The 24,099-nt window shown below is 36.8% G+C and overlaps 1 protein-coding gene across 2 annotated transcripts in view; it reads right to left on the bottom strand.

Annotated features, from left to right (window-relative positions):
* LOC134223775 (tyrosine-protein phosphatase non-receptor type 9) overlaps nt 1-24,099 on the bottom strand; it is a 149,359-nt gene that overhangs the window by 51,143 nt on the left and 74,117 nt on the right. For both annotated transcript variants that reach the window (XM_062702966.1, XM_062702965.1), the window contains exon 3: nt 8,090-8,320. In XM_062702966.1, the coding sequence (XP_062558950.1) occupies nt 8,090-8,320 (231 nt within the window). The remainder of the gene's footprint in view (nt 1-8,089; nt 8,321-24,099) is intronic.

Raw genomic sequence — 24,099 nt, 5'->3', positions numbered from 1 at the left:
AGACACATGGTTTCCAAGATGGGCGATTTTTGGCTTTGGTGTATATTCACATTGAACAGTGTCGATAGAGTTGGGTCTCACGGTTGTTCCTAAAATTGCATCCCAGCCCCACGGACCATAATGAATAAAAAACAATTTAAAATATAATGTCCAATTCTTTTATTTCGAGCGTCTGACGATGTTTGGCGTACTAATCAAATAAAATGAAAACATATGGATGCAAGAGCCAAAATGATTCGCATTCATTGCATTATTTACTGAAGAATATAACTTCTGTTGAAAATTTTTTCGATTAAGCAGAATATTCATAATCAAATTGCATAACCATTGGCAAAACCAATTTGCCTTATTGGTTATACAAAAGCATTTGAATCATTTGTTTGAGAAACTGCATAAGTCCATTTTACAAAATTTCGAGAAAACAACAAAAAACTGTTTCTATAAAAAATAAACACGAGAGTGTCCATTACAGGAATATTTTGGGGGGTCCATAATAGGGAAGAAGAACGTCCCGAAACGGGACATGAAAATCAAATGAAGTGTCGACTATAGGAAAGAAATTTCCTATTATGGACCCCCAGGGGGTCTACTATAGGACAAATTCAGTTAGACTTTAAAATGTTAATTTCAACGAATAACGTCGTGTATTTGGGTGTTTTATGTATGTATCGTGAAGAGGGGATGCAGAGCTTGTTGTTAGATATCAAGCAGAGTCAATATGTTGAAAATGTCTAAGCCTTATGACAGGAAGAGCTAAATTCCGCTACTAGGGGGTCCATTATTGGGCATTTTACCCTATGTAGTTTCTCAAACAAACGAAAAAAAATTCATACATTCCTGAACAAAAACTTTTTTTTCGTATTTTTTGCCAGGATACGTATTTTTGAACGAGGATTCAGAATATATAAAAATCTCATTTTGACCAAAAATGTTACATATGCAGTTTCTCAAACAAACGGTTCATTTCTTGTAGTCTTTCATGTATTGTGGAAATACATTTTAATTTCATATTCCTTGAAAATTGTTTGCCAATAATAATGTGGTATCCTACACTGCTGTATATCATAATCAATTTGATTCATTGACAAATTCACTCAGAAGTACGTGAAGTATTTTCGTGCTACGTTCATATTTGTTTGAACTGTGTGATCACTGTCAAATTTCAGCTGAATTACTGTTACATTCTACCTATATAAATTTGAGTGCGATTATTTTGTTTTTTTCACGGCTGTTGTATTTTGTCGTAACAAGCTCGTAATCTAAACTAAATGCTAAATGTAATCTAAAATAAATAGCAAAAAATGCAAGAATGAACTCCAGTACGATATGCATATAAAAGTGTAGATTTCAAATTGTCTCTTCCAAAAACGCCTCTAAATATTTATAAATTAAAACCAAAAAAAATCATAAATATGTTACAGCCAAACGAGCTGCAGAATAAGCCTGATGTAGGATCAAAACTAGCAAAGAGTAAAAAGGTGTGAGAACAGAGAGCGAGTATAACGCGAGATGTGAGTGAAGAATATTTACTTCAATAGCAACCTCTTAGCTTTCCCAATGTTTCACCGTGTCATTTTCAATATGGTGCACCGGCGGTACCATTCCATTGGATACAGTTCAGCGAACAACATCAAATTTATTATATGTAGTAGCAAAAACATATCTAGCACAATTCTGCTACAACATTCAATTTTCCGTTGGCATTCGATTAACTTTAATCGATTATGTGCACAAAAAACATTAGGCATCCCTATTTTTTTGTGATGACATTTTGAAGTGTGTGTGTGTTCAACGATCCTCATATTATAAGTAGTTTCGTTTCAGCGTGTATCGATCCTTTTGGGCACGGATGGCGCCACATGCGTTGTCGCCAAAATTTCGTGAGAGTGAATCATATTGTTAATATAGTATATTTGATACATCGCAAGCTGGGTACTTCCAAGGAAAAAAAGTTTTTTCTAACAAAAACTTTTTCTTGTTCGAATTGTGTTTTCATACGAAATTAAACCAGCGAAAGTTCTAATTATCTGAGAATCCAATGAAACTCTATTTATTATAGTATTTTATGCAACCAAGTGTACTTTTAAATATCGAGAATCCCATTTGACTAGGGTTTATTTCTTTGAACAAATATTATGTTAATCCATTATTTTATTACTTGTATTCCTCCAAGAATTCCTCCGGAAGTTCTTCCAGGAATCCCTCCGGAAATTCCTCCAGGAAGGTCCTACAGAAATTCCTCTGGAAGTTCCTCCAGAAATGCTTCCGGTAGATCCTCTAGGAATTCCTCCGGAAATTCCTCCAGGAAGATCCTACAAAAATTCCTCTGGAAGATCCTCCAGGAATTCCTCCGAAAGTTCCTTCAGGGATACTTTTCGTAGAAATTCCTGGAGGAACTTTCGGAAGCATTCCTGGAGGAAAAAAATATAACTTTTTTGTCCATCATTTCAGTATGTATATTCTCTGCTACAACATATCAAAAAATAAAAAAATATTGAAAAATTCGGTTTTGAGAAAATTGATTTTTAAGTTTTATTTTCCATGATTGAACAATATTTTTTCACAGTGTATATTTTTTCACATAGCCCCAATGACATGCCGACATCCCTAAAACATTGCCGAAGGCACCAAAACGATCGGACAAGCCGTTTTGAAGTTAATTTTTTTCGAAAGTATTCAAGGTGTTTTTGCTTAGGCCATTGTCAAAAGTTAGACTAGCGTCAAAATGGCAAACCAATGATGCAAATTATGTTTTTTGATCACAAAGAATGTGTATGCAAAATTTCTGGGAAATAAATTAAAATACAAAATTGAAATTTCGAAAAAAAAAAAACGATTTAAATTTGCGATGTTTGTGCCTTCGTTATTCGAAATACAAGCAAAACTGCAACGGTTGTTATGTCAACTATGAAATCATGGGCAGTATTGACCTGTTGTAGTATTTCACAAGCCACACCACTTGTTTCTCAGTAGTTACAGCAGCTGTGGTGTGACTAACTACAGGCCTAGTTTTGACACATCTTGATCTTGCGGCTTCAATGAAAATAAGAAAACACCATCAAACCAACAATTTTCTTGAAGAATCTGCCTATAAAGGCACAACATATGTAAACAACAAAGTTCTTTGTATTTCACAATGCCTTTTAGGTTTTAGCATAACATTCAGTATTAAATTCTTTAAGATCTGAATGAGTATCAAAGTTCTTCCTCGTAAATTGTACCGTCTGCAAATCACTGTTTTCGAGGTTTCTGCATACATTTTTCTATATAAACTTCCAACGAGTTCATCACCGCCCTAACGTTGACCGATTTGGCTAAAATTTTGTCCAGAGCATCAGGGCATCAAATAGAACAGAATAAGAGGGCGGCCCATCGGAAAAACTGAAAAAGTGTTTTTGAGCCACCCTAATATGTAGGGATCACATTCGATTTCAAGGAGAACTAAGAGCATGTACCAATTTTGAAACAAGTTGATAGACCCTTGGTTACGAGCAGCGGCACAGTAACATTCCGAGACGCGGGTAGAACAAAGACTGGATTAACAAATCTATAGAATACTTTTATGGGGGCCCTCCTTAGCCTAGCGGTAAGATGCGCGGCTACAAAAGCAAGACCATACTAAGGGTGGCTGTGTTCGATTCCCGGTGCCGGTTCGCTTTAAGGGTATTCAGCTCTATTTAAGGGTTTTTAGAAATCTCAAGAACAATGTTACTCCAAATTTCAGACATTTTTTCATTTCATGCAAACGTAGGTATATTTGTGATTCCTTGTCTAGTAGTTTCTCAACTTTTGAAGATGAGCTCAGCAGTCTACCGCATCTGCTTAATAGACAGGATGTCTGGTATAGACTACATCAATTTTCTAAATGAATCCTTGGTCTATATTTCTGTCCATCTACCTACCGAGTTAACGAAATCTCCTTTCCGTGGTATTGGGTCCTAAAATGAAGAATCGAAATTCGATTTTTTTCAGGGAACGATGGAGTTGATCCTCCTGAACGCGTCATTTTTTCTTCCGACTTCAAAGTTGAAAGGAACATTGTTTAGTTTAACATTCTGTCTGTTTCTAGATGGCAAACGCTTTCTCGACCTTTTTGGACTTGTTTGACAAACGGAATAATATAATTCAAACGTCTCTAGTAGCAACAATAACTACACACTAACATTAATTTCCAACTGACAGACTACGGCTGTAAATACAAACCATTCATTCATTTGTATTGTAGCGCAAGTTACACCAGTTCTTCTAACAAGTCACGGAGAAGCAACCATTGACAAATACAGTCAGTCTTAGCTAAGTTAAGCTAAGCTATATCCTTGAAATGATATTGATATTCAACTTTTTATTAATTCACAGTCAGCCTGTCAATTCTTAGCCTTCTGGAACTAGCAGAAATAATTACGTACTTTCAAAAAGTTTTCGACAATTTCATGGAAGAAACTATTAGAAACTTCAAGACTTACATCATTAGAACACATCATTGAGTACTTTTTGGAATAAAAAGAATTTCTCATAGACTCTGAGGAGCCTTTCGGGATAGATTTCTCGTTTACAATCCCTGGAAACCTTCACTATTGTCATTTTAACCTCTGATTAACTTTGAAACGTTGTAATGATATTTTTATATATAGACATTGAAATAGTATTGATAGTATTAGATATTTTAGTTATCCATATGGTATGTTCTTATCATAATCATGGATAGGACAATGCTTTGACTGTGCTACCCAAGTATTTTCATGTGCAGGGCATGTCCTACTTGTCCCACCCACTCCCGGCGCCACTGGTTACGAGTGTAGAGCTTGAGGCCTTACTCCAGAGATTTCTTGGATGACCCGGAACATATACTGTAAACGCATTCTATGGTAAGTACCACAAAGAGCATGTACCAAGGGGCAAGTAACTCTAAACTTTGCGATAATATTACTCATTATCTCGCAATAGTATTTCGTGATATTTCTAGTATCCACGATTTTCGTCAAATAAAGAAACGGTTGCTAGTTCGGCTGTCATGGCGTTTGTCAGTTGGTTGATGAAACACAGTGATCCCCCGTGTTAGAAACGCCTGATTTCAGATCTTAGATCAGATTCTAGACAACTTTCAATCCGCATTTTATATTTCTAATGCCATCAAACCAAAATGTGGGCCCTAAAGATTGCTGAAAAAGTAATAGCAATAGAAATAGTTTTTCAGTGATTTTTTAAGAATTTAAAGGAGACTGAAATCATGTGTTACCTGAAACTGGTTGGACTGTATCGGCTGGGTGGCGTTGTGTTTCATACTTTCCCAACCAGGACTCTTCGATCAATTTGCCGTAGATACGACGTAGTTTTTCACGAGTAATTGTTAGTATTTCTGGATAATGTTGAAAGTTTAGAGTTAATTGCCCCTTGGCATGTTCCGTATTTGAATTTGTAAAATAGGCCTTTGGTTATGCTAGTAGACCCTGAGGCTTTACTCCAGAGATTTCTCGGATGACTAAGACCTCACACCAGGTTTTTTTTTGCATAACCCGAAGCGTATACTGTGAACACCTTCAATTCGAATAAGCGCAAAGAGCATGTAGCACATTTGAAACTGGTTGAATGGCCTTTGGTTACGAGTGTAGACTCTTAGGCCTTATTTCAAGGATTTCTTGTATAAGCATAAACAGAAAGTATATGAGATTCTATTTTCACAACGGCCACAATTATCCAAATCGGTTAAATATTTTTGAAATTATGAAAATTTCAATTTTTGGTGAAATGGGTACCCTGTCCTTTTTTTGTTGTCCGCAAAAGGGTTAAGGAAAACATGGTTTTCAATAGTTTTTGAAGCATAAATTCAAGCTGAAACCATTGTAAAGTGCTAATTACGAAAAATCCCAAAAAAACACACTACCCCCTCGTGCTACGGTTACCCGAACTTGTCAAGTAATGTGCAACACATTTGCATATAAATGCCCACTAAACAAGATATAAACAGCTTGACGAGTCCTTCGGAATAGCTAACTATCAATTTAAAACGTGTTAGTTGCACCAGGGTCTCTAGTTAGCCTTGCGAGCAAAGGCGTAGGATTGCAAATCCGGAGATGGCGAGTTCGATTCTCGGTTCGGTCTAGGATGTTTTCGGGTGGGGTACATTCTCGACTTACTGGGCATAGTGTTGTACTTGCCTCACAAGATACATACTCAAGCAATGGCGGACATAGAAAAGCTTTTAATCAATAACTGAGGAAATGCTAATGGAATACTAAGTTGAAAAGCAGGCCAAGTTCCAGTTGGAATGTAGAGCCATAGAAGAAGAAGAAACAGTTGCACCATGGACCATACCATTCCCGCGAGTTGTTTACCTTAATCACTTTCAAACAGCTGTAAATAGAAGAAATCTGACATCACTTTCCTATCGTTGTCGCTGTCTTGTCCTGAAATGACTTAATTCGCGACGTTGTAAGCCAGGCAGCGCTTTCAGGTAAATACACTTGATGATATGGCGCTTTGTGCCGTACCAAGCAGTAGTTTATCTCGTGCGGATGTTTATGTGGGTTGCAATCCCCAACTGCCGTCACCGTTGGTTAATATTTAGCGTCCGAATAATCGATGTGTGAACCCCGAGTAACAAATAAGAACAAAAGATAACTCAAATGCCATTAAATATTGTTCAAGTTGAACAGATAATATTATTTACTGAACAACAATCAAATTTGAATTGTGAAGTAGTCAATTGTCAATTAATGATTGTGGTATTGTGTATGTGGCGGGACCATCATTATCACGCAATTGTAAGTTTATTAAACAAATGATGTTTGTTCGAATAATATTCATCAGAATTTCAAAGGAAAAATAATTTTAATTAAAAAAAATAAACTCCATATTACAGGATCAGTGGAAAAAAATCACCACCACTGAGCTGCATTAAAAGTTTCAGCCAACTAGGGTGGGAACTTCAGCATTCTCGCACTCGGAAAAACAACTGCGCCGTTCATAAATATATTGTCGAAAGATGGGTTAAGACATCAAAACATCGCACAACAGGCCTATCCAGGAACCAACAGCAAAAACAACGTCACGACCGTAAGGCGGTAGCGACGTGTGATGCTCGATGGTGTTATTCAGGGTTCCAATACGGTTACCGGTTTTGAATAATTTCACGATTGAATTACGTTGATTGGTCTGGCGCCCGATCTGTGTAGTTTTACCGGGAACAATCAATTGGAAACATTTATAGCATGGGGCGTCGGGTCCGACAAATGAATGAGCTTGAATGAAAATGAATATGGATGGAATGGTTCGAACAGAATGCTGATCGCTGGCGTCGAGAGATAAGCCATTAAGTATTCGAGAGAAAACATACTCCGAAAAGAAATATGAATGTTGAAAATAACATTTCTTGGAGTTCCGAAAATAGCGCTACACTGTGTGTTCGCCCGAAATGGTACATGGCGTTCCAATCACTAGTGGAGAGTGTTATCACTCCAGATTTCTTTTAATTCTGTAGAGTGTAAAGCAATACTGTGTAGAATACCATTAGCAGATTAATATTTGAAGGTTTTTACCTAATCAAAGCTGTAGCTGAGTCGTGTGCAAGAATACAGCTTATCGGTAGTAAAATCAATCACGATAATTATATTGTGGATCGTGACCAAATTAATGATGTCCTATCAAAATTAACACTAGCACCATTGCCATAAAAACAAAACAAAAAGAAATCCAAATTATAACATTTTACATATCTATTCTGAAACGTTACAATCCTTGCCAATTTTGAATTTTTAAATTATTTTACAAATAATCATTTAGGCTATTTAGCACACGTCTTTAAATGTTTATTGTAGATATGTATGCTTGATTATTTTATAAACGAATTTCGTGATGTTAGCCCTTCCTTCTATCCTCTGATTTATGGGGAAATAATTCAAAAATATGGGTTGCCCCTCCTCAAAATATGAATCAAACTGATATACAATTCGAAAAAGTATTTCTAAAAATGTCCAAAAAATCCAAAGTAACATTGAATTGTAGATCGCAGATCGGCTCTACCAAATGCATGAAATATTTAATACCTAAGCCATAAAACAAATTTGTTTTGAAAAATATCAGTTGCACTTACCTTCAATAGTGTGAGTATTTTCTGCGACAGATCGTAATCGAAGTTTGAATACTTGGAGGTGCTCATATCGTAAATGAACACCAGGCCTGCCTTTTGCGTGTCCGCACTCTGGAGCGCAACGTCCAGCTGATATACCACGCCCTGGAGGGTGGTTTTGTGTGTGACCGTCATCGGGCAGTGCAGGTTGGCAGTGAACAGAGCGATCGCGGCACCGCTGGCATCCCGTCCGGGCTGTAAGTGTGGAAATGGAAACGTAACGAAAATTTAGCACTCATTGCGTTGCACTGCCACGAGAAGTGTAGGGGAGAAAAGTCCAATATGCACACCCTAAGTTTTTTCAATGTTTTCACCACTGTAAACAAGAATACCGAAACTTTTGAACTAGCTTCATCTCACAACGATCTCCTATCCTAAAAATCTTACGGTGATGTGGAATAATCGCAAATCGTTAAATTTAAGTGAAATTGAAGATATTTTGTGTATGATTTTTATTGCAGCTCGATAATGAATAACTAATATTGTAATGGTAATATTCGTTCAGAAATATCGCACAAAAAATAAATGGGCAATTTTCTGAGTTAGGCCGTTTTTTCTCTCGGGTGGTGCATTTTACACTGTTCTCCCGTTCATATGCAATAATAAGAAATTAATCATAAAAACAAAACGGAACAATAACTTCTCGTCTGCTCTCCAGATGGAGTGAAGGTGAAAGTTGGTTTGGTACGCGGTGGATACCGTTTGATGAATTAACGATTCCGGTTGTTCAGATAAATTATGAAATTGAAGCAAATCAACTGATGCGCGATACCGATCGGCAGTGATCGATCTCGGTAATGAAAAATTGTAATTTAAAAGTAGCTGGAAAACATGTGACGGGAAGGTAGCATTACGTTAGGTTTCCTGTCAATACAATGGGCAATGACTTGGATTATCCAATCAGTAATAAATTCGAAAGTAGCATTGATAGCTACAACTACAAATAAGAGGGAAACAACGGTTTGTTTCAAATTGTGATTAAAATCTAAATCGGTATCGTTACATGGGAAATGTCTGCGGCATTTCATTGACTTAAATCATTCTTGAAATATTAATTCAAATTAGATTTTGTTTAAATACAACTTTTGTTATAATTAAGTTGTTAGGTGCAAATCAGACGTCCTATACTGTTTAAGATTTCTAAGCCCCCTCTCTCCCTCTGTCAGGCTGTCACATAACCGAGGTCCCCTAAAATTTGTGACTTCATTTTTGAAAGACCCCTGATGCAGAATTGTACAGCGTTCAAATTCGAAGGCAGCAAGCGTTGGAAGTACTTCTCGTGCACGAATGTGGATGACTCTACAGTACGGACATGTTTGTATGCTCCCAACACAAGCGCTACCGCCTTCGACAAGCTGTATGACTGGGCGGTCCAACATTTCAACTTTGTGAACAGCCCAGATTGCCCGAGATGTCCAAAGAGGATGAGGAGAAAAAGCTGCAGTTTTTGAGGCGGGACTACGTCTGTGTTTTCTATATTGGGGAACACTTTATGATTTGGAAAAATCCAAAAACGTCACGAAAATATGATAGACTTTGATTGTTAATATCTCAGCCATTTTTCGATGGATTTTCATTCCATTCAGACCATTCGATCATGGAAGAGTCAACATTTAAAACGTGTAACGTTTTTGACGTAGGCTTTGACGTAAGTCTAAGTGGAAGGCTCGGTACAGGGTACAAGATGAAATTTCCGTCACGAAATCATGTAAGATTTCAAACCTATTAGCACCTTTATCTCACGATGGATGTTCAAGATTTATATATCAATCAATTTGCAAACTTTCCACCAACTTGCTAATTGTATTAAAACAATTTATTATCAATGTCAAATTATTGAAAAATTTAAATTACTTCACGTCCGGTAAAAATATCAGAACCAACCAATCCCGTTCATGCATCCCCAACACGGACATCAGATTGATGTAAGGTACATACCCTTTGGCTCACCATGTCATTAAAAAGAGCCGTGTCTTGCGCGTGCGCGTCATTTTCAATCGAGATTTCACGGCGAGCGGAGCGTGGACCGTCTGTGGCAGCAGCAGCAGCGTGTCATTTACTGTATAGATTTCACGAAGCGTGTCCGTAGCAACGAATTATCGGATGGCGGTCGAGTGGTACAATTAAAATATATCGCTTCTTTGTCAGGACCATCTTTACAGACAGGAGAATTTGTTTTACCGAAAACGTTCAACAAAGTGAAAGCGAAAATTCATCCCACAATGGCGGACGTCGGAAATGGTTGCTGCAGAAAAGTCGTCGTCAGTAGGAGGAACAGCAAGTGAAATCGTTGCTCGAATGCCGTTAGTAATGGCAAATGCGCACAATTTCAAAAATCGGTCCTTTGTCAGGACCATTACTATACAAAGAAGAGGGTTTGTTTGCCGTATTTGAATATGATGCTAGAATTTTCGAAAAGATAGTCACAGACGATAGCGCGGTAAATAATGTTTTGCAGCAATCACCGCCGACGGACAGCTCTGATGCTGCTGGGATCGATAACGACGTCATAACGAAACTTTCAATTTGAGGAAAATTCGTCTATACAACTCTTTTCCGTTTTTAGAAGAACCGATTTACGCTTCTTGAAACCTTGTTGAGAATTTACAACTACTAACTAGAAGTTTTCACTTGAGTGAAAACCAAATGCGTGGTACTTGCTAGAAGCTTTCACACTTTCAATCATTAACTGAGTGAATCACGCTAGGGAAAGCAGCTTTTTTAAATCCAATGAAGTAGATGTTTGTTTTATTTTCAATTATGCGTTTTTACAATTAATATCAGGTTATCAATATCAGAATACCAAAGGTGAATATCAAAAGGTTATCCAAATTTAGCGAGAAAATTTAACGTTCTACCGTTGAATGGCTATAGACGCTACCGCGGCGAATAAATTGTCTGCAGCCACCACCGCTGACGGCCATCACTGATGCTGTTGTGATCGATAACGTATGTCACTTTAATGAAGAAAATGCGGCTCAAATCAACTCTTCCGTTTCAAATGGGGGTTCTGAGAAGAACCGATTTATGAGAAAAAAATCACACCGTGTATGCCCGGTGACATATGCAAATTGTGGAAGATTGCGCTTTGAACAACCGAAATGACGCACAACACTAACACGCGATCCTCCAGTGTATTTTGTCCATTTATCTGTACGTACTCAATTTATTCAACATTCTTATTTTTGCCATTTGACGAATTTCGCGCCAACCCTTCTATGGGGCTGGCAGCACCATCTCAGAATCGTATGAAACTTGGTGGGCATAAATATATGGTATTTCTAAGCCACTCTGTATACTTAGTTTTTCAAAAATTGTCAAGAATAACATTTGATGAGGGCCTCATTTGTTTCATTGATTTTTTAAAAATCGATGTAACTCTAAAATCACGAGACCTACAAAAAAGTGTTCTATGGCGGACCAACATTTAAAAAGAGTTTATATTTTCCGTGACTTTTTGTATCGAAGTAATTTAAAAACAATTGGGTTCACAAACAAACAAATAGGGGAACGGTTCGCCACTTCATCTCATAGCTCCTATTTCCATCCCATCAAAAACAAAGCAATGGAAATGAATTTGGTTTGTTTATTATTTTTGTGATTTTTTCAGCAGTGAGCACGCATGTTGACAAAAAGAAGCGACGAATTTAATGCCGTATTTCTTTGTTTAGCGATGAGATGGATATATGTACAATGAGATGGAGATCGGAACAGTTCCCCTAATTGCTTTGAAAACGGGCAACATTGGAAACGAAACTGTATATTTAATTGTACCCAAAATCATAAGGGTAGCAGTCATTGTTATTCTCAGCGTTTGTTTTATTGAATTAAATAACCATTGAATTGCCTGAAGATGTCGTACGTTGCATAATATGAAAAAGTCTTGTTTATTGATTGCTACTGACTACCCATTATTACCTGTATATAAACTATATAGTTTAAAAAGTCTTTTCAAAAAAACAAAAACTATAACTGGCACACAAAAGTTTCATTATTTTATACCAATCGCTCATAATAAAGTCCTGACTGAAAAATATTCCAACTCAGATGAAGATCCAAAAGTTTTCAAATTGTTCGAGTAAAATCAATGAGTATTTCATCTTCTATATAATAAAAATGAGTTGAGATTTCCTTCCTGACGATTTAACTCGTAAACGGGTTGACCGATTTGCAAGATTTTTTCCCTAATCGATTCGTTTTGAGATTCGCAAGGTTTGTATAAAATTGGTGAATTTAACGGGGAAATATAAAAAACCATTAGACCACAATTTTGGCTGTTGAGAAAACAAAACAAAAGCAAAAAATTGATCTAGAGCGCGGTGCTGCAAATAGTTCAATGTGACATTTGCAACACCCGGGCGAAGCTGGGTTTCTTTTGCTAGTTAGAAATAAGAATTAAATGTAGTAACAAATAAAATTGAAGAAAAAATTTAAAAAAAAATGCGAAATAGTTATTATTTTTTGAATGTGCGTTTATCCCCTAATGAAATTATCTACTGAGCTTCATCGTTTGAAACATTTTGATTCCATCTGATATTTTGATTTATCTGATAAAAAAATCGAACTCCAATTTCCTTTTTGCTAAACCAATTTTAATCTTTACATTCATTGATTTATTTTCTCGGTGAATGAAACGCTCTTTGGGAACGTCCACAAATTACGTAACGCTCAGTAGGGGGAGGGGGTTGAGCGAAGTGTGACGGTCCATACAAAATTTTCAGATGTTTCATACAAAAAGTGTAACATGGGGGGTGGGGGGTTGAAAATGCCCATTTTTTGTGTTACTTAATTAATGGATCTTTCTCTTTATGTTTCAGATTTTACAATTTAGATACATTTACAATAGTCCATCAAATATCACAATTTTGTAAATCTGGTCATGTGTGTAAAATTGAAATAAAGGAAAATATACGCCCTTTTCAAATATAAGTCCACATTAATGTTAGATTATGCTAAATTGCTTTCTAAAAAAAATTTCATACGTCCAAAATGTGTCGTTGGTTGATGATTTGGCGCTGTAGGCATAAAACACGCTGATAAATTTCCACACAATATGGACATGAAAAAGTTTTTGTTAGAAAAACTTTTTTTCCTTAAATATGCCATAGGAACATTATTCTCAGAAAAGTTAGATAATTGAAATACCTAAAAAAATCATCGATTTCTGAGATGAGGTTTTTTTGTAATATCCATTTTAATTTTTTTTAAACTAATTTTTTTCAGTGTAGAAATCGGTTTTTTAATTTTTTTGAATATTTTTCCAAAAAAAACTTCTGGTAATTTCACGGCAGTCCGCCATATTTTACCATATATTACAAGTCTTGTCATTTTAGAGTTACATCGATTTTTAAAAAATCAATGAAAAAAATTAGGCATTATCAAATGTTACTCTTGACAATTTTTAACAAACTAAGTATGCAGAGTGGCTTAGGGGCCTTTCACAAATTACGTAACGCTGTTGGGGATGGAGGGGGTCAAGGCGAGTGTTACGATCCATACAAAAAAATTAAACCTTTCACACAAAAAGTGTTACGAGGGGGAGGGTGGGGTCCAAAATCACCAAATTTAGCGTTACGTAATTTTAGAACCCTTAGAAATACTATATTTTTATGCCCACCAAGTTTTATTCGATTCTGAGATGGTGCTGCCAACCGCTGATCGAGTTGGCGCGAAATTCGTCATTTATTGATTTTGATCAATTCGTAGGGGCAGGGCTGGTAGCGACCAATGCCGCTCAAAATAGTGACTTTAGTGACCAAAGTTGACGAAAAAAGGGACCAAATAGTGACTTTCAGTTGCAGAAAAAGTGACCAAATAGTGACTTTCATAGTTTTAGTTGCAACTTCGATGAGACGAAATTAAGCGTTTTTGGGTCGAGGGAGAATTTTTTTTCCGTAATTTGTGGCGGAAACCATCTTTCACTGACCACTCTCTCATAACGAACTCAGAAAAGAAACGAATATCGTGCACGCTAACTTTTGCCCTCTCTTTTTATCCCAAGGAAATTTTACTAAATATCAGTCAAAAGCAGGTCTACTCAAAACTATGAGTAGTCCTGCGAGAAAATTAAGCTTTTGCGCCACTGGAAGTGAGCAAAACATGGTTATCTATCACTCATAGCACCTGTTTTTTCCCCGAAAATGATTTCTAGGCAAAAATCTGCGGGAATGAGCATTCTCTTCTCGTGAGAATGAGTGAAAATTACGATCACTGGATTAGCTGAACACCTACTTAAGAAAGATGCAGATTTGCTATAGGTTTAGGAAGTTTTTGGAATTTTTCGTGCGGAAGAAACATCAGTACGGATCGTTTTGGTAGAAAACGAAATAAAAATTATGAAAATTCAGTTACAAAGAACCTGGGATTGAACACTCGACCTCCTGCTTATAATGCAGGAACGTCGGGCTCGTCTTCAAATTCAAAAGTTATCAAGATATAACGAATCTAACAAAATCTAAAAAAAAAATCACGTCTGTGGCAGCAGCAGCAGCATATCATTTACTGTATAGATTTCACGGAGCGTGTCCGTAGCAACGAATTATCGGATGGCGGTCGAGTGGTACAATTAAAATAGATCGCTTCTTTGTCAGGACCATCTTTACAGACAGGAGAATTTGTTTTACCGGAAACGTTCAACATAGTGAAAATGAAAATTCATCCCACAATGGCGGACGTCGGCGGTGGTTGCTGCAGAAAAGTCGTCGTCAGTTCCTCCAGTAAGTGAAATCGTTGCTCGCATGCTGTTAGTAATGGCAAATGCGCACAATTTCAAAAATCGGTTTGTCAGGACCATTACTATACAAAGAAGAAGGTTTGATTTGCCGTATTTGAATTCGATGATTGAATTTGCGAAAAGATGGTCACAGACGATAGCGCGGTAAATAATGTTTTGCAGCAATCACCGCCGACGGACAGCTCTGATGCTGCTGGGACCGATACCGACGTCATAACGAAACTTTCAATTTGAAGAAAATTCGTCTCCAGTCAACTATTTTCTGTTTTTAGAAGAACCGATTTACGCTTCTTGAAACCTTGTTGAGAATTTACAACTACTAACTAGAAATTTTCACTTAAGTGAAAACCAAATGCGTGGTACTTAAGAGAAGCTTTCACACTTTCGATCATTAACTGAGTGAATCGCGCTAGGGTAAGCAGTTTTTTTTTATATCCAATGAAGTAGATGTTTGTTTTATTTTCAATTATGCGTTTTTACAAATAATATCAGGTTATCAACCAAAAGGTTATCCAAATTTAGCGAGAAAATTTAACGTTCTACCGTTGAATGGCTATAGACGCTACCGCGGCGAATAAATTGTCTGCAGCCACCGCCGCTGACAGCCATCACTGATGCTGTTGTGATCGATAACGTATGTCACTTTAATGAAGAAAATGCGGCTCAAATCAACTCTTCCGTTTCAAATGGGGGTTCTGAGAAGAACCGATTTATGAAAAAAAAAAATCACACCGTGCATGCCCGGTGACATATGCAAATTGTGAAAGATTGCGCTTTGAACATCCGAAATGACGCACAACACTAACACACGATCCTCCAGTGTGTTTAGTCCATTTATCTGTACCCAATTTATTCAACATTCTTATTTTTGCCATTTGACGAATTTCGCGCCAACCCTTCTATGGGGCTGGCAGCACCATCTCAGAATCGTATGAAACTTGGTGGGCATAAATATATGGTATTTCTAAGCCACTCTGTATACTTAGTTTTTCAAAAATTGTCAAGAATAACATTTGATGAGGGCCTCATTTGTTTCATTGATTTTTTAAAAATCGATGTAACTCTAAAATCACGAGACCTACAAAAAAGTGTTCTATGGCGGACCAACATTTAAAAGAGTTTATATTTTCCGTGACTTTTTGTATCGAAGTAATTTAAAAACAATTGGGTTCACAAACAAACAAATAGGGGAACGGTTCGCCACTTCATCTCATAGCTCCTATTTCCATCCATCAAAAACAAAGCAATGGAAATGAATTTGGTTTGTTTATTATTTTTGTGATTTTTTCAGCAGTGAGCACGCATGTTGACAAAAAGAAGCGACGAATTTAATGCCGTATTTCTTTGTTTAGCGATGAGATGGATATATGTACAATGAGACGGAGATCGGAACAGTTCCCCTAATTGCTTTGAAACCGGGAAACATTGGAAACGAAACTGAAGTTATATTTAATTGTACCCAAAATCATAAGGGTATCAGTCATTGTTATTCTCAGCGTTTGTTTTATTGAATTAAATAACTATTGAATTACCTGAAGATGTCGTACGGTGCATAATTTGAAAAAGTCTTGTTTATTCATTGCTGATGACTACCCATTAGTACCTGTATATAAACTATATAGTTTAAAAGTCTTTTCAAAAAAACAAAAACTATAACTGGCACACAAAAGTTTCATTATTTTATACCAATCGCTCATAATAAAGTCCTGACTGAAAAATATTCCAACTCAGATGAAGATCCAAAAGTTTTCAAATTGTTCGAGTAAAATCAATGAGTATTTCATCTTCTATATAATAAAAATGAGTTGAGATTTCCTTCCTGACGATTTAACTCGTAAACGGGTTGACCGATTTGCAAGATTTTTTCCCTAATCGATTCGTTTTGAGATTCGCAAGGTTTGTATAAAATTGGTGAATTTAACGGGGAAATATAAAAAACCATTAGACCACAATTTTGGCTGTTGAGAAAACAAAACAAAAGCAAAAAATTGATCTAGAGCGCGGTGCTGCAAATAGTTCAATGTGACATTTGCAACACCCGGGCGAAGCTGGGTTTCTTTTGCTAGTTAGAAATAAGAATTAAATGTAGTAACAAATAAAATTGAAGAAAAAATTAAATAAAAAATGCGAAATAGTTATTATTTTTTGAATGTGCGTTTATCCCCCTAATGAAATTATCTACTGAGCTTCATCGTTTGAAACATTTTGATTCCATCTGATATTTTGATTTATCTGATAAAAATCGAACTCCAATTTCCTTTTTGCTAAACCAATTTTAATCTTTACATTCATTGATTTATTTTCTCGGTGAATGAAACGCTCTTTGGGAACGTCCACAAATTACGTAACGCTCAGTAGGGGGAGGGGGTTGAGCGAAGTGTGACGGTCCATACAAAATTTTCAGATGTTTCATACAAAAAGTGTAACATGGGGGGTGGGGGGTTGAAAATGCCCAATTTTTGTGTTACTTAATTAATGGATCTTTCTCTTTATGTTTCAGATTTTACAGTTTAGATACATTTACAATAGTCCATCAAATATCACAATTTTGTAAATCTGGTCATGTGTGTAAAATTGAAATAAAGGAAAATATACGCCCTTTTCAAATATAAGTCCACATTAATGTTAGATTATGCTAAATTGCTTTCTAAAAAAAATTTCATACGTCCAAAATGTGTCGTTGGTTGATGATTTGGCGCTGTAGGCATAAAACACGCTGATAAATTTCCACACAATATGGACATGAAAAAGTTTTTGTTAGAAAAACTTTTTTTCCTTAAATATGCCATAGGAACATTATTCTCAGAAAAGTTAGATAATTGAAATACCTAAAAAAATCATCGATTTCTGAGATGAGGTTTTTTGTAATATCCATTTTAATTTTTTTTAAACTAATTTTTTTCAGTGTAGAAATCGGTTTTTTAATTTTTTGAATATTTTTCCAAAAAAAACTTCTGGTAATTTCACGGCAGTCCGCCATATTTTACCATATATTACAAGTCTTGTCATTTTAGAGTTACATCGATTTTTAAAAAATCAATGAAAAAAATTAGGCATTATCAAATGTTACTCTTGACAATTTTTAAAAAACTAAGTATGCAGAGTGGCTTAGGGGCCTTTCACAAATTACGTAACGCTGTTGGGGGATGGAGGGGGTCAAGGCGAGTGTTACGATCCATACAAAAAAATTAAACCTTTCACACAAAAAGTGTTACGAGGGGGAGGGTGGGGTCCAAAATCACCAAATTTAGCGTTACGTAATTTTAGAACCCTTAGAAATACTATATTTTTATGCCCACCAAGTTTTATTCGATTCTGAGATGGTGCTGCCAACCGCTGATCGAGTTGGCGCGAAATTCGTCATTTATTGATTTTGATCAATTCGTAGGGGCAGGGCTGGTAGCGACCAATGCCGCTCAAAATAGTGACTTTAGTGACCAAAGTTGACGAAAAAAGGGACCAAATAGTGACTTTCAGTTGCAGAAAAAGTGACCAAATAGTGACTTTCATAGTTTTAGTTGCAACTTCGATGAGACGAAATTAAGCGTTTTTGGGTCGAGGGAGAATTTTTTTTCCGTAATTTGTGGCGGAAACCATCTTTCACTGACCACTCTCTCATAACGAACTCAGAAAAGAAACGAATATCGTGCACGCTAACTTTTGCCCTCTCTTTTTATCCCAAGGAAATTTTACTAAATATCAGTCAAAAGCAGGTCTACTCAAAACTATGAGTAGTCCTGCGAGAAAATTAAGCTTTTGCGCCACTGGAAGTGAGCAAAACATGGTTATCTATCACTCATAGCACCTGTTTTTTCCCCGAAAATGATTTCTAGGCAAAAATCTGCGGGAATGAGCATTCTCTTCTCGTGAGAATGAGTGAAAATTACGATCACTGGATTAGCTGAACACCTACTTAAGAAAGATGCAGATTTGCTATAGGTTTAGGAAGTTTTTGGAATTTTTCGTCTGGAAGAAACATCAGTACGGATCGTTTTGGTAGAAAACGAAATAAAAATTATGAAAATTCAGTTACAAAGAACCTGGGATTGAACACTCGTCCTCCTGCTTATAATGCAGGAACGTCGGGCTCGTCTTCAAATTCAAAAGTTATCAAGATATAACGAATCTAACAAAATCTAAAAAAAAAATCACGATTGGAATCTTTTACATTTATGCTAGGGGGAATGACGGCTTTGGCAGGTTTTGTTCTATTATTGGCAGGGGGGTTTTTATGACTGACTAGGCTCAAATTTGGCCTAAACATTCTTTGCATATCAAAGAATATTGTGGCCAAATTTCATAAAATTTGGTCGACAAAAACCCCCTGCCAATAATAGAACAAAACCTGCCAAAACCGTCATTCCCCCTATTACGAATGTATAAATTATCATCACAATATATTTTGAAAAATTACAAAACATTGATCGAAGTGGATGTTGGGAGGGAATAACGGATTTTATTTTCTCGTGTTCTTACAGCAAAATTACTTTGGGGATCCCTTACATATTTAAAGTATTGCCTTTCAATTCGATTGCAGTACAATCATAGATGCAATTATCATTATTTCGATTTGAAAATAAATATTTTTATTTTACCAAAATATCACACGCTGAGAATCATAACTTCGTTAATAACTCAACAGTTACAACCGTGATTGTTGCGTCTGGTGCAAGATACAATAATCCTTTATCACGCTGAACCATTGAATCTTCGGCAAACTATCGCAATTCGCTACAATGATAAAAAGAAAACATCGACGAAGAGCTATTACGTTCCTATGATATGCACGAGGTTTGTGACAAAACAATTTTTTTTTATAAAAAAAGAACTGATAAGCATGTTTTTTAGGTATGCACTAAATAACAAGCCTTACATCAACTATTGGGTTCCCTGCAGCACCAGGAAGATTATCTAAAATTGAAAAGATTAATCTGAACCGCCAATAGTGCAATTGATAGGGGAGACTGGACAGACTTGATCCACTTTTCTCATTTTCGATGTATCTCAGCGCATGCAATCTTCACCTGAGACTTTATCCCCTTTATATAATATCTACATCCTTTCCCGTCAAAAATTGCATCTTGTTTTACTGTCTCAATCGATTCTTTGGCTTATTTAAGGTCAACTTTCTCTCTCTTTCATCTCTCTCTCAAGCCTCTAACTATTTTAAAAATCCAAAACAAAAATTGAAAAAATGCTGCACGTGTGAGCCGGTCTGAAAAATTCACCCGCTGTTCGTTCAAAATGGGGCAGATGTTAGCCCTATCTTGAAAAACAGCACTTTTTAAATATTTTATTTTAAATCTAAGTACTTAGAGGCGTCAAAATATATGGGTTCTTTGTGAAAGTTGACTTTCAATAAAATAAAGAATCTCTATAGAAAAATAAAACTTCGTCAATAGTTTCAAAATAGTTGAAAATAGTGACTTTTTGCGAGAAAAAGTGACTTTAGTGACTTGAGGTCGAAAAAAGAGACTTTTTAGTGACTTGCCCGAAAAAAGTTACCAAGTCACAAAAAAGTGACCCGATGATAATTTAATAAATAAACTAGAAATAGAATAAAATAAAAGCAGACATAAACCCATCGGACCTACCTAGAACAGATAGAGTTTTCGACTACTACTGCTATAATTCTTCAATTTGTTTTTTACGCATTAAAACCTTTTATCTGAACCGGTAGAATTATGCAACGTATTTCAATTTCAAAACAAATCAGATGCAACAGTTCAGGACCGATATGTCCGCCACTGATTCACAACGAAGCCATACACTTTCATTTTCCCATCATCAGCATTGCGTCGGAGATGGAATAGACACAGCAACAGCAGTAGCAAATTATGGTTATTCCGAAAATTTGAAGCACCGACCGACAGTTTTTGTTACAACCGAGGCACGGTTGAGGATCAATATCCATTTTTTTTTTTAATCGTATGGTCATTTAAAACAGTGGAGCAAGGAGGGCCACATGTACGTCAAACAGTCGGTTAATAACACTGAACTGCAGAGCAGCTTATTTAAATGTAATTGTGAAAACTCAACCCCATTTACGCTGACTCCATGGGTACATGAGTGGCATGAGTCATTTCCTTTCGAACAACATGCCAAATGAAAAATAAAAACTAATTATTATTACAAAGAGGTCTATTACAAAGAGGCACGGCTACAAATTCAAAAAACAAGGTTAATACATGTAAAAGTAGTATACCATTTCTGCATAGCTTTAGGGGGAAATCAACTATAATGATAAAATCTCTGCAAATTGTATTTATTTTGATCTTCGGTTTAATTCAACGTAAGTTCTTCCTCAAAATTTGTGAATAAAAAGAACCGATGACCCATATTAGATGATTTAGCATTTTTTTAACCAGCATTTTAAACGCTACTCTCGGCAACCGTACGATACATGTAATATTTTTACAGAACCGATTATTGACAAGGTAAATTAATCATTGAACACGAGTGGTACAATTTTCAATAAGTCCGTCCAGCTATTTGGTTTCGCCGACGACATAGATATTATGGCACGTAACTTTGAGAAGATGGAGGAAGCCTACATCAGACTAAAGAGGGAAGCTAAGCGGATCGGACTAGTCATCAACACGTCGAAGACGAAGTACATGATAGGAAGAGGTTCAAGAGAAGACAATGTGAGCCACCCACCGCGAGTTTGCATCGGTGGTGACGAAATCGAGGTGGTAGAAGAATTTGTGTACTTGGGCTCACTGGTGACTGCCGAAAATGACACCAGCAGAGAAATTCGGAGACGCATAGTGGCTGGAAATCGTACGTACTTTGGACTCCGCAAGACGCTCCGATCGAATAGAGTTCGCCGCCGTACCAAACTGACAATCTACAAAACGCTAATTAGACCGGTAGTCCTCTACGGACACGAGACCTGGACGATGCTCGTGGAGGACCAACGCGCACTTGGAGTTTTCGAAAGGAAAGTGCTGCGTACCATCTATGGTGGGGTGCAGATGGCGGACGGTACGTGGAGGAGGCGAATGAACCACGAATTGCATCAGCTGTTGGGAGAACCATCCATCGTTCACACCGCGAAAATCGGACGACTGCGGTGGGCCGGGCACGTAGCCAGAATGTCGGACAGTAACCCGGTGAAAATGGTTCTCGACAACGATCCGACGGGCACCCGGTGGATCGATCAGGTGGAAGATGACTTGCGGACCCTCCGTAGACTGCGTGGTTGGCGACGTGTAGCCATGGACCGAGCCGAATGGAGAAGACTCTTATATACCGCACAGGCCACTTCGGCCTTAGTCTGATTAAATAATAATAATAAATTAATCATTGAAAGTTCCATAGAAAAATTAGAAATTTCCAAAAAATAAAGTAGAGGGATCTGACGGGAAGGCAAAAGCAATGTAAATTGCGACAAAAAAAGCAAAGTTTCTATTGAGAAAATGTTTTTTTTTTAATTCATGAAATTTCTCAGTAAATTTGTTGCTCTCTCAAATCAATTATTCTGATCAAAAAAAAATCCGAGGGGCTTAGGGGACTAATTTTTTTAACAATATTTGTATAGGACTCTTTGTTGACGAAAAAATCTCCGTTTTTTCGCTTTTTTTGTTCAGTTCCTAATATTCCCTGTAATTTCTTTTTGTGTATGATTCTGTAATTGTTTTTTGTTATTTTTGAATTATTTATTCAAATTTGTATTGCATTTTGTATGGAAAATCGTAAGAAAATTGGTTCGTTGTTTGAAACGGGGTCAAACGAGGAATTATGAGAAGAAATCATTACGCGCAGTGAAAACTGCTGCTACTTTTTTGATTTATTGACTCATTAGTATTAGAGATTAACCGGCCCCAACCTTAGCAGTGTGCAGCAACGGTGACGACGACCAGTCAGCAACAATAATGAAGGTAACAATTGCAAGCCGACGCGTGTATGGCTACCGCGTGGAGAAAGTTTGCAATTTATGTGTCTGTTTTGGACAATACGAATGTGTGTACGGGGAGGCCAAGCGCCTCTCATTGCCAAGGCGTTATGTGTTGCGTGATATTGGATACGCAGCAGATGAGATGATTAACCAAGTGCTTTTGTTCATCGGGAAAGCGCGACTCAAGTGACGCGACTGTGATTTCAGCTTGTCATTTGTATGATTGATGAGAGTGGCCTTAAATGAAGTGTTTCTCCAAGATTAGGTAATCGTGACTAATCGAGAAGCGGATTGAGCGTGGTCAACACGGAGCTGTGATGTGCTGATTATGATGGTTATTCACTGACAGAATCACTCTTTTTGATTGCTGCACAAATCTTCCGACATTGATGAGGCCGTGGCCTTGAAATAATGTGAATGATCGATCATGCAAGTCCGGAAACGGATGCCGTTCTTTCGAATTACGGAGATATTAAAATATTGAAATTTTCAATTATCTTAGTTACAGGGCTGGTAGCGACCGAAGCCACTCAAAATAGTGACTTTAGTGACCAAAGCTGACGAAAAAAGGGACCAAATAGTGACTTTCAGTTGCAGAAAAAGTGACCAAATAGTGACTTCCATTTTCAATTTCAAGTTCGATAAGACGAAATCAAGCGTTTTTGGGTCGAGAAGGAGAATATTTTTTTCGTAATTTGTGGCGGAAAACATCTATCACTCACCACTCTTTTCTCTTAGAACGAGCTCAGAAGAAAAATTAAAATCGTACTCGGTAACTTTTATCTACTCAGTGACTAAGTAAAATTATTGCCCTCTCTTCTAACCCCACGGAAATTTTACTCAATATCAGTAAAAAGCAGGACAACTCAAAACTATGAGTAGTCTGCAAGCAAATCAAATTTTTACGCCACTGGAAGTGATCGAAATATGGTTATCACTCTTAACACCTGTTTTTCTTTCCTGAAAATTATTTCTCGGCGAATATCTGCGTGAATGAGCATTCTCTTCTCGTGAGAATAAGTGAAAATTACGATCATTGGATTAGCTGCCTAATCTGCCTAACGATATGTCATAGGTGCCACGGATGTTTTTGGAATTTTTAGTGCGACAGGAACAGTAGGATCGTTTTGGTAAAAACGATACAAAAACTATGAAGATTCATGTACAACGAGCCTGGGATTGAACGCATTTTTACTTCAAAATACGCAGATTTTCCGACTTGATGTGCGTATTCATGAACGATTTTAGCTATGGAATTCGACAGCGCATGCAATCTTCAAAATTGGGTAGACTTGATCGCCTTTCTATGATATCTACTCAATAAATATTTGTTTGCAAACC

This window comes from Armigeres subalbatus, chromosome 3 (genome assembly GCF_024139115.2).
Source record: "Armigeres subalbatus isolate Guangzhou_Male chromosome 3, GZ_Asu_2, whole genome shotgun sequence".
Classification (NCBI taxonomy): domain Eukaryota; kingdom Metazoa; phylum Arthropoda; class Insecta; order Diptera; family Culicidae; genus Armigeres; species Armigeres subalbatus.
This window is presented reverse-complemented; position numbering and strand designations above follow the sequence as displayed.